The 12370-nt window shown below is 36.7% G+C and overlaps 1 protein-coding gene across 2 annotated transcripts in view; it reads right to left on the bottom strand.

Annotated features, from left to right (window-relative positions):
- Window positions 1-1030: 1030 nt before the first annotated feature.
- Window positions 1031-12370, bottom strand: part of sestd1 (SEC14 and spectrin domains 1) — a 35155-nt gene continuing 23815 nt past the window's right edge. For both annotated transcript variants that reach the window (XM_084421389.1, XM_084421390.1), the window contains exons 11-19: window positions 11590-11712; window positions 8266-8460; window positions 6765-6879; window positions 5761-5920; window positions 5579-5660; window positions 5367-5489; window positions 4593-4784; window positions 3826-3947; window positions 1031-2249 (exon numbers count right to left, since the gene is read on the bottom strand). In XM_084421389.1, the coding sequence (XP_084277515.1) occupies window positions 2093-2249; window positions 3826-3947; window positions 4593-4784; window positions 5367-5489; window positions 5579-5660; window positions 5761-5920; window positions 6765-6879; window positions 8266-8460; window positions 11590-11712 (1269 nt within the window). In that variant the 3' untranslated portion in view covers window positions 1031-2092. The remainder of the gene's footprint in view (window positions 2250-3825; window positions 3948-4592; window positions 4785-5366; window positions 5490-5578; window positions 5661-5760; window positions 5921-6764; window positions 6880-8265; window positions 8461-11589; window positions 11713-12370) is intronic.

Raw genomic sequence — 12370 nt, 5'->3', positions numbered from 1 at the left:
TTTCTGGAAACCTGACAAGCATGAACGTGCTAAAAATGACACCTGTTACATCTTTATAATATGGGAATAAAAACATACACATCGAGATAAAATGCGAATAACGTAAGACCTTCACTTCATTAAATAATATTGCAGTAAGATAACTAATGGAAAAAATAAAATAAAAAGAGTATTATCTTTATGCAAATGAAAAAATTTCAGCATTTCTTTGTACTTTTTAGGTGAACTGAACAAGTTCTGGACAGGTTTTGAGATCAAATCATCAGAATGCTGTTCAAATGACTCCCAGTTATGCCAATGATTTCCAGCACAAACTAAGTGAATCATTTAGGGCCTGTAAACAACCAGAAAGCAAGAGTTTGAGATGAGCTGCTGAAATCTGCAGTTAAACATTGATGCAACTTTAAATATTTAGTATATAAAAAATACCTTCTTAACCATAACTGATAAGGAGTTTTGTCCTAAAATGCTGCACAGGGCAGAGAGAATGGAAGTGAATAGCAATGCCTCAGGCAACTGATGACCTGCTTGACTCGCATTTTTCCTTGAGATGTTATAAGAAATCATCAATAACAAACACAAGTCAAAGTTCAAGCAAGATGCATGAAGATTTTGTAAAATATTTATACTGCACACAAACCAGTCAGCAGCCAAAATTCTCTCGCTCTCTCTATAAAAAATAAACACATGCTACCTTTAAAATGTTTGGTGGTCAGATTTTTGAAAGAAAACTATTTAATTCATGATGCAGTGAATTTATCAAAAATGTGAGTGTAAAGACATTTAAAATGTTACAATGGATTTCTGATAATTCAGCACATTTTTAAATATATTGAAATAGAAAAGTTATTTTAAATTATAATAATAGTTCACTGTTCTTAATGCATGTTTGATCAAATAAATGCAGCTTTGATGAGCACAAGAGACTTGTACCGACACTGGTATAATCAGCCAGAAATGCTAATTATTTAGCACTGCACTGACAAAAAAAAAAAATACAATTAATAAAATTAAAATGAATCACAAAACGCAGTATTGCCCATGTTTATTGAATGGGTGCTAGAATATTCCTGTACAGCAATGGACATTATGAGGCAGATTTATGCAAAGCATACATACAGTAACAAAGTCCTGTAAACTGTAACAACCTGCCAGCTTTATGACATAGTAAGAGAGTAACAGCCTTTAACATAGTAACAGCCTTTCCTCTCCTGTCTTATGGCGCAGTTTCTGTCTTCATTTATTTTATACAACTTATATTTTCATAAAATACACTATAGCCTTTTAAAAATGGCAAAAGCATTATACAATTTAAATGGTATGCAAGGTACAAAAAAAGGAAAATAAATATGGCATTAATATTTTATGACATGCATTCATTTGCAAGCAGCGTACGCATTAGATTGACAATTTATGAGATGAAACCGTTGCTCACATTTTCCCATCAAAACAAAGCTCTGAACAACAATTCTACTTTTGGACCTTAAAGCTTTGCTTTGTTTTGTACCTTCATGGTTGAACTACAACAGCTTCAGTTTCTGATGTGTTGTTTCAATACCGATTCTACATTAGAAACCATCTTCTGCCATTTCAGCGAAGGCCTTGTGGATGGATATTTATACTGGCACAAGAGAGAAGGTTTGGTAATTCTCAACAGAAAGCAGCTGAAGGAAAGAAATAGAAAATACAATGCTTACGGTCAGGAAAGGCCTAAAAATCTAGAGCACCAGGTACAAATGGAGTAAAGATGGTGCTTTATGTACATTCTACAGGTTTAGTAGCACCATTACAAGCTCAAGGCGCCTCGTGGGAGGAGAAAAAGTCGACAGGTAAGGTAAAGCTTCTTAGGGAGACGAGAGTTCAAAGTAATGTTGTCGGTTTAGTATTCAGCTGTCCACGCAGGCAATGCAACGCGAGCCTGTGGAGACTATCTTTAACTGCGCTCTGTAAGTTAAGATGGTTTGGTGAGGTGAAGTACAACAGAGACGGCGGGTGATCGGAGTCACTTCTGGACCGGACCGGACGTGAGGATCAGGCGCTGTGCTGCCGACTGCGTCGATTCCTGCAAGAGGGCACGAGGGGTATCGGGTTCTCAACTTTCCCTAGGCCCCGCCTCCAGAGCCTCCTCATCCAGCCGCTGCTGCTCCTCTTCCTGTAGGAATCTCTTTTCCTCCACTAGCTTCATCCGGTCACGGATGCTTTCGGCTGAGGAGGCCATGTCACCCGGGCTGCCGAAGAACTGCTCGCTCCTGCGACCAGGGCGAATGGGGATGGTGGGAAATGATGACAAAAACAAGACATATCCATCTCAGTGATTGTTGAAGAAGTCAAGACGATCAAGCAATCTAATTAAGGAATAAATATTATTAAAAGATTATGCTTTAATGTGCTAAATTAGTTTGAGGCAAATAGAAATTGCCCCAACATATGGATTTCTTTTTTGAAGTAAAATTGGTATTTTTTTTGTAATGGATGAATCAGAACAGATAGTGAAAGAAACGTACATCACAACTCCTTCAATACTTTTTAAAAGGATCCTATTTAAAAAAAAAAATTATTCATAAAAAATATTAATAATAATAATGTAATCATAAGATGTTGTATGTGGATACATAAATTATTAGTAAATAGATCAATTAAAGCGAGGTACAAGCAGGCAACATTTTATGCATTATGGCTTATACATTTACGCTTATACAAAGTGACTACCACCGCATTCAAGCCATACATTTTTTAATTCATACATTCCCTAGGAATCAAACCCATGAACTAATGCCTACTGATTGAACATGCATGGTTACCCAGTCAATACTATTTTAAAGGATCCTATTCTTATAAACAAAAATAAAAAAAATATGAAGAATATATTTTTTAAATGTATAAAAATATGATGTGGCTAAAGTGTGGTCTACACAAGTGTGGTCATGCTTCATTTCAAAGCTGAGGATGCTATTTCTAAAACTATTATGTCATGTGTGTTTTTAGAGAAGGCTGATAAGATGCTAATAAAATATTTTATTGCCCTGTAAACACCCTCTTGCACTCTCTATTGTCTATGTCTGGTGTGGCGAACAGCCCCATTCATGTTTCTATTGTTCTCACTCGACAAACCTTTCACACCTCTGGCGGGTATGAGACCTAATCTTCATTCTACTTTTAACATTATTCTTTTGTTTGTATTGTTTGTAGAAACCATATTCTTGGGACCTTATGTGAATTATTTTAAAAAATTAGATATGGAACAGAATAGCTCCAGGTGGAACGGGTGCATTAGAGCTACAATTAGCAAAGATTAATATTACACTTTTATTCAAAACTCACTTAAACCACCATCGAGTGTTTGTAATAACTTCCGATTGCGTTGCAATTTAATGTGGATTTTAGCCATATAATGTTGTTGAAATATGTTATGTATAGCCTTTTATAAGCAGCTATCGCTACGCCTGCTTAGCATTTATAATGTAAACATCAGATATTGATATGAAAATACCCCAAATCGCATTACAAAAAATCTCACAAATCTGCACTGTGAAGTGGTTTCATACCTACACATGACAACTCTCTCTGGGTCAGCGGTAGCGTGAACACAGAATTGAATGTTCCGGTATGATTTTGTGAAAGGTTTAATAGACATAGCCAAATCGTTGTCATTTAGGAATAAGATCACATGGGTGTTTGAATCGACATCACAATTTTTTAACTATTAATCGTGCAGTTCTAATTAATATACTACAACTAATGACAGTTGAGAAAAAAAAACAGAAAAAAAAAAAAACTGTAGAAGAGTGTCATAAATGTGCTGTACTTTGGCTTTTTGGCTCTTACCCATCAGGGAAAATTACTGGCACAGTGAGCCTGTCCAGCAAACCTTTCCCCACAGTCTCCACTTCTTCATACGCCTCTACATCCACCATCAGCTCGGCTAATTCAGGGCTCTCTCTCAGAATCTGAAGGCAGGGAGAAAGACAGTTACTGTCTGATATATCACAGAGCTCTGGTTTGGTGCATGAGTCTACATCTAAAATCATATCAATCACTTCAAAATCATCAAGCTTTGGATAGATTGCAGAATCAAATCAGCTCGAATATAATACATTTTCAAAAAAATAAAATTTATTTTCACTTATATGATGATGATGATGAAGAATGCAAATTCATTTTTTGAACCCCACTGAAGATTTATAAATGTCAGCTTTCATTTGCCTAAAAATAGACATGAAAATGCATATTTCCTCTACCATCAAGCAGACCATAGTTATTTATGGGTTCATAATAAAAAGCTTTTGCAATGCCTTAACTGCTTTAAAACATCGTTTCAGTTTTCATAGTTTCAACTACACGTTTAAAACAGTTCACCCAAAAATGTATATTCCGTCATTTACACATCCTCATGTTGCTACAAACCCATTTGCTGTTATATTTTCCGTGGAACACAAAAGGGAGAAAAATCCATAGAATCATGCTGTTGTGTTCCATGGAATAAGTAAATTCATACAGGTTTGGAAAAACACGAGCGTGGGTAAATGACAGAATTTTCCTTTAATTATCCTATAAAATTTGGCATGACATTTGTTCTGCAGAACTGCGCCAACCTTCTCAGCAGCTGTGTGGAAGGCACAGGCCATCTCCAGCCGGTGCTGCCTCTCGTCAGACGTGACTGTGAACTGTTTCCACACACGGTTGAGTCTGGGCAGCGTGTCCCCTGAGGAGCGGGTGGTACAGCGCAGAGACTGGCACAGCACCACTGTGGCCTGCAGCAGCTGGCGGCCGTAATCATAGGTGCTCTGGAAGCAGAAAAGGAAACATTTACAGTGAACCGTTAACACCACATGGGCTGGATACTCTTACGACATTGTGCTCTAAGAAGCATGAAAACGAATTTCTTAAACTTATACTGGGGAAAATTGCATTTTGAAATGTACTAAATCAACAGTTTTTATAATGAAAAATACTTGAGTAATTGTTGCCTTCTGTAACAATAAACATTAAAAAAAGGGAGGAATTTATTTAATACATGATAATTTATGAGGATTAAATACTTTTTAGATCAAGGCAATTATGATATTTAAATTTGAAGTGAAACAACAACAATATCTAATAAAAAACTTTAACGGATGAAAATGAGTGAAGACAACATAATAGGTCATAAGGATATAAAATGCTGGAATTTATTTAATTATGAGAATCTATAAATCGGGATTAAATTATTATTTGATCAAAACTAAAAAATTATAAAATACAATAATAATGTGGAAAATTGAGCTTTTCACAATGTCTTTAGCAGTGGATTCAATATGACTCAATGTGCTAATTTATTAAAGCAAGGTGCATTAAAAGAAGGAAATCAAAACCTCAGTTTCAAATACCTGTGCAACATCCACAAACTTCTTGTGTTTCTCCAGCAGAACTTTGGTTTCTTGTGAATCATCTCCCAGTCGGATGTGGGTCTTCAACAAAGCGTCGAGCAACTCTCCTAACCACTCCACCGCCTGAGAAGAAATGAAACAGCCCTTACAGACCCCCAGGAACAACAGACACACTTCAAAAGAGTCTTTTCAATTGAATTTCAAGCTCTGACCTGCGAAGCATCTTCCTCACACTTGAAGAGCTGTACCATCTGCAGCATCTTGAGTCTCCTGACATCAACCATGTCCTCACACCTATAAAACACAAGCGAACGCATAAGACCCTCTTCGCTTGCCCTTGGTACACCAGGAGTGCTGTGTCCATGATGAGGAATCATAAAAAGAGGAGAGGAACCTCTGTTTGCGGAGCTGCATGTCTTCCATGACGCTCTGAATGTGGTCGATATTATCTTTGTTCTCAATGCCTACATCCTTGCCGTAGGAAAAAGACGTTTGGGTAGACATCTGGTCAAGCAGCACTTGGCCTTTATCTCTTAAACTTTGCAAGGCACCCTCTGGAAGACAGTGAGAGAAACTCAATACACTTCTCCTGTTTTATGTTCATGCATATTTAGTCTCAGAGATGGATGGCAGGCATGCATGCATATTGCACAAAAATGGAAAAATTCAGTAAAACTTTTTTTGCTGCTCACTATTTTTTTGTTTGAAGCACTAATTAGCAAGTTAACTAGACATCTACAAGCAGAACTGCATATTCTGCTTTGTTGTCATGAATTACAGTATGTCAGAGTTGAAGTATACTTTTTTTTGTCGCTTTGGCATCTGCTAAATGTAAATGAAAATGATTAAAAAAAAAAAAAGCATCCCAATTCATGTACTTATGCACTCATTTATGAAGTTTTTTTTAAATAGTGCAAGTAGTATGTTCACACTGACAATTCAAAATACAAAAAGTGCACTTCAAATACCCGGACGATGCACTTATTTAACCGAAAAAAATCAAGTGTGGAATGTTGGACACTGTGCACTTAACTGTCACAGCTTTCCTTATGTAGCGGAGGAGGGGCTATCAGACTTTGATGTTGGTTGACAAAATAACCTTATAAAATGTATATACTAGATGGCTGAGTAGACAGTGCATAGTATATAGCATTTCATTTAAGACTAAACTTTTATTTAAATTCTATATAATTCAGATAAAGCATAGCTCAAAACGACACAGTAACAAAATTAACTGTATAACAAACTGAACAATAACCTTATGTCTGGGTGGTTCTTGAAAAATCAAACATCTGGTTATGTAAGACTAATTAATAAGCACCAGAAGTTCTGCTTTATCAAACTTTAATTACATGAAACAGGATCAGGCATATGAGTAGGACAACAGGGCTTCCTAACCTACGCTCTTGAGTTTCTCCTCCAGATGTTTTAGAGTTTGCTGGATTGCAGCTCCATCTGCAGGGGCGACGTCTGCACAGAGCATTCCCAACAGCCCGTCTAACTGCTGGGACAACTGAGACAAACAAAGACACTGACATCAGAAAGCAGCTTTCCATGTATATACGGCCAACAAATTATTTTTACACTTTTTTTGTGATGATTTGGGGAGGAAATCTGTGGAATGGATTAAAGTGTCCCCATTATGCTATTTTAAAGGTTCCTAATATTGTTTTAGAGGTCTCCAACTATAGATTTACATGCATCCAAGGTTAAACTTTTTTTTCTTTTTTTTTTCTCATAATATACACTGCAGTATAATCTCTTTTCTCACACTGTCTGAAATGGTTTGATAAAGGATTCGGTCTCCCTAAACCTCTCCTTTCCTACTCTGCTCTGATTGGTCAGATAGCCCAGTCTATTGTGTTGGAAACTAAATGTCTAAAACGGGTCAAACTAGATGTTTTTTTTGTGGGCAGCCAATGAAGAGCATTATGCAAATGCATTACAAACCAACAAAGGTTTACATTTATTCATTTAGCTGACGCTTTTATCCAAAGCGACTTACAATTGCTATATATGTCAGAGGTCGCACGCCTCTGGAGCAACTAGGGGTTAAGTGTCTTGCTCAGGGACACATTGGTGTCTCACAGTGGATTCGAACCCGGGTCTCTCACACCAAAGGCATGTGTCTTATCCATTGCGCCACACCACCCCAAAAGTTTTAAAGTTTGCGCCGGAAGTAAGACTGGAATTACTGACGACTCGTTTCAGGCAGTCCAGAATTGGTTCTTTCTTTTGGGAGACAATAACTCCATTTATAATGCACTTTGAACTTTAAAACTTTGCAGACCTTCTACATTCACAAAGAGCTCTATTACAAACTACATAAAAGGTAAAATCCCAAAAAGCACAATAGGGGCACTTTAAATATGCGTAAATGGCTTGTGAATAGCATTTTATGTTGACTTTAAGATATTTTACTTCTAAAATTTGACAAATCCAAGTAAAACAAGAGGAAAATAGAAAGTAGGATGAGACTAGATTTTATCCATCTGGAATTTGGATTGGATTGTGAAGCGTGGGTGATAAATACCACATTGGAGCCTGGTGATTGGAGGGGATGGGATGAAAATATGAGAGGGATGCATGACATTAAGTTATTTCAGAGGCTGAGCAAGTTATTACATTTTGATTGCATTTCATTTGGAACAACATGCATAGGGGAACTGTGCACAATAAGACCAGAACTGTACATTGGAAAAGTAAAATTTTGACTTCATGTTGACTTTACCCAGAACTGATAGCATTACACTGTATCTAGTGATGGCAGAAAGCATCTAAGAAGTCAAAATATTTACTTAAATCTACATTCAAACAATGTTTGTGTTGAAATCTGAAGAGCTTAAAATAGAATTCTGTGGGTGCAGATTCCATGATCAGATATCGTCTAGAATCTTACATCTTGTGCCGTCATGTGGAACTCATGGGCAGACTGCAGGACGTTCTGTCTGAACTCTAATTGGCTGGCCTGCCGGTAACAGACATCACTGAGCTGCTGCTGCAGACCCTTGAGCTCCATCAGGTCCTCTTCATCTCCTGCGCTCAGCAATGCTGCGATCTGCTGGTTCAGCTCCACATAAACAGCAAACCACTCCTGCAGTAAACAGCATGACATTGGCTGTTAAGACAGTGAAATAAACCACTAGCACTCATAAAGATCACAGGTCCATAAAAAAAGTACACCAATCCTGCAGGCCAATAGCCACAACAGCTCCCATGTGAACTAGTGGTGAATACTTGGACAAGGATAACTACTATTATTGTTTCTGCAAACTGTTTTCAACATTGATAATGATGATGATGATAATAATAATAATAATAATAATAATAAAAATGTTTCTCGGGCACCAAATCAGCATATTGAAATGATTTCTGAAGGATCACGTGACACTGAAGACTGGAGTAATGATGCTGAAAATTCAGCTTTGCCAACAGGAATAAATTACAATTAAAATTATATATTAAAATGTATAATATTGCTTTAAATTTTTATAATATTTCACAATATTACTGTTTTTACTGTACTTTTGATCAAATAAATGCAGCCATGGTGAGCATAAGAGACTTTAAAAATAAAAAAATGGCCCCAAGCTTTTCAACAGTAGTGTATATATAGACTCAACAGCACAGAGACCAGTAAATAACCACCTAGCAACCAAGCTGAACACCTTAGTAACCGCATTATGTCCTGGCAACCAATCACAACCTCATACCCTCACATTTTTTACTTTTGCATAGACAAAGATAACTTAGCCTACATGTTCTTTAGAAAATATCTAGAAAAATGACTATTGTGTCCAAAATCCCTATTCATGGGGATCATCTAGCAAGAAAGCTCACCACTTTGGCAACACTTTGCATGCTGACTAACATTAAATCACTTTTACGTAACCTACGGTTTGAACCATGTCTATAATTGGCTCAGTTCCTGGCTCAGTGTGACAAAGAGGTCACTGTTCAACAAACCATGAAGCCACTGAGTCACACACACTCCAAAACAACACCTTCCTGTAACAAAACATCAATAGCAACAACTCTACGTCACAGAGATCCCAGTAAATCACAGAGGCTGTTTGTGATCACACTGAGCCACACACCACACTGAAGAAATACAGAGGCAGTAACTACTTCAGACAAGCCAAGAGCACACCACAAACCACTCCTGAGAAAGACAGCCAAACAGCTGACCTTCAGGAAAACTGACTGTGGGTGAAAACCACATCTTCACAGCAAATCAAATGCATTTTAACAAAGACTGTAAACATGACATAGTATTAATTCAATATGTACTAAAATATCCTAGGTGGCCTGAATCAAAGATTTAGCATGTATCTAAATACATCATATTCTTATTTCCTCAAAGAAAGTTTGTATAATCTGAAGCACAAATATTCAAGAAAATTGGAATGCGATTCCCTCAAGTAAAATACATCAATACTGCCACCTACTGGCAGGACATAAACTGCATGATTGTGGCATTTCAGTGTCAATTTCTCTGACTTCTGCTTTTGTGACCTGACAAATCTACTCAATATAGCAATTATATCTTGAAACAAAAAAAGTAGCACAAAAAAAAAAAAAAAATGAAATCCCTCATCTCAGCAGCTCTGATTGCTGGAGTTCTACAACAGTGGTTTTCAAACTTTTCAAGCCAAGTACCAACTCCGAGTACCACAAAGAACATCCGAGTACCACAAAGTTACCACCAGTTCTAATAAAAATTTCACTGCGGTTTTCTTTCAGCAGGCAAGTTGAAAGACAAAGTAACAAACATGTTATAACCAGTGATAATGGCTGTTAAGCTGCAAAATGCTAAAAATAAATATTTATTTCACAGCAAATTTCAATCAACAGGCACGTTGAAAGACTATAAGTAATCGTAACACTTTACAATAAGGTCTCGTTTGTCAAAGGGTTAGTTCACCCAAAAATTCTTCACCCTCATGTCGCTCCCAACCCGTAAGACTTTAGTTAATTTTTGGAACTCAAATTAAGATATTTTAAATGAAATTTTATGAAAATGTATATTCTTCCGTTGACAGCTACGCATCTACCACTTTGACGCTTCAAAAAGTTCATAAAGAGATTGTAAAATGAATATGAATTGAGCGGTTTTCTGAAGACACACAATCGCTTTATATCATAAACCGATTGAATTTAGGCTTTAAATTCCCATATAAACATTCATCAACTCACACATCAGTTGTGGTAAACGGAACCTCAAGCATGTTCGCTTGTTCAATGAGGTTAATTCTCGTGTTACTCCGCATGTTTGAGCTTCTTCAAGAACCAATGAGGTAGTTGAGTAGCAAAGATCTTCATTTGTGTTCCGAAGATGAACAAAAGTCTTACGAGTTTGGAACGACATGAGGGTGAGTAATTAATGACAGAATCTTCATTTTTGGGTTAACTAACCCTTTAACATTAGTTAATACATTAACATGAACTAACAATAAGCAGTATATTTTTACCGCATTAATTAACCTTTCTTAGTTAGTACAATTTTTGTTTCAGGTTCATGTTCACAGCGCATTAACTAATGTTAAACGATTCAACTTTTGATCTTAATTTATTAGTAAAGATTGACATAGATTGAAGTATTCATTGTTCGTTCTTGTTAACTAACTTTAACAAATGAAAGTAAAGTGTTACAAAAGTAACAAACATGTTACAACCATTGAACATAGCTGTTAAGCTCCAAAATGCTAAAATAAATAAAAATAAATGTATACACCGATAATCTTCACTTCCACATGCTGTTAACTTGTGACCAGACTGAGTTAGTTGCTGAACTGAACATCATTTACTTATGATTTGTGAATTGATTCAGTCTGATTTGCAGACTGGTTTATTGACACGAACCGACTCAAAAATAACAATTAGCAAACTGGTACGGTTCTTGAGGTCAACTCGCTAACTGATGCCGCTGGATCAGTTAATTGATTGCTCAAAAAAAGCAGTTCTTTTAATTGCTAAAAAAAAATATGTAATAGTGAATAAGAACCATACATTTCAGTATGTTCCTCACATAAAGCTATTATAAGACTTCAGACCATGACTTTCATGCTATTTTGTGTCAATTTTTTATCATAACTGACTTGGTCAATCCGTTATGTCCTTGTATATAACAGACCCATATTGAAAATTCCCCATTTGCATTTCAGAGGGGCTATGCATTCCACAAAACCCACATACACAAGCCAGAGATGACAGCTGTACTTACACTGTGTTGACTCTCGATCTCCTCATGCTTCTGTTGCAAGGCCTGAGACGCGCGAATGGAGTCTCCAATCCCCCACTGCGTGCGGAGCTGCTCTGTGCCAGGACCCTCCAGCCAATTCACAACCTGCTCACACACAAGACACATAAACACAGACAAAGAAACCTTTAATTAGTGAAGCACTACCACATTTGACCCCCGAGCTACCGAGCAGACTCTAATCGGAAATAAATCAGGAGGAACAAAGAGCAAATCTAATTAACTAAATGACAGGATCAGGTCGATGAGAGCTCAAATTAAAGATTTACTTAATTAGATATGTACTTGTTTACAAAAAGACAAATGTAGGTTGTAGGTCTCGAGGGCTGCACAATCCTTTGGCTGTCAGATTTTGAATGAACATCAATGTTAGATCAAAATGAGATCTCAGAGCTGCAGCTAAATGGAAGATCGTCAGTGAATAGCACCTAAATTCCAGTCTGTTTACTCACACAAATATAGTATAATGGTTACGGTGTTTTTCGAAGCTCTTTGTAAAGATTTTTCAACCTTTTGTTGAAAGAAAGAAAAAGGATACAGGTTTGGAACAACATGAAGGTGAAAAAAAAACAAAAAACAATTTTCATTTATGGGTGAACTAACCCATTAATTAACTTGGAAGTTCAGTCTCAATTTGATAGCTAAGAGTTAAAAATGGGAATTACAACTGAAATGGCAGAAAAATTCATTTCATTTCTGTTGTTCAATAAACTAGGGGAGCAAATGAAAAGCCTGGAACCGCAGC

The sequence above is a fragment of the Rutilus rutilus genome, assembly GCF_951802725.1.
Source record: "Rutilus rutilus genome assembly, chromosome: 10".
Classification (NCBI taxonomy): Eukaryota; Metazoa; Chordata; class Actinopteri; order Cypriniformes; family Leuciscidae; genus Rutilus; species Rutilus rutilus.
Note: the sequence above shows the minus strand (reverse complement) of the source record. Positions and strands in the feature narration are given on the sequence as shown.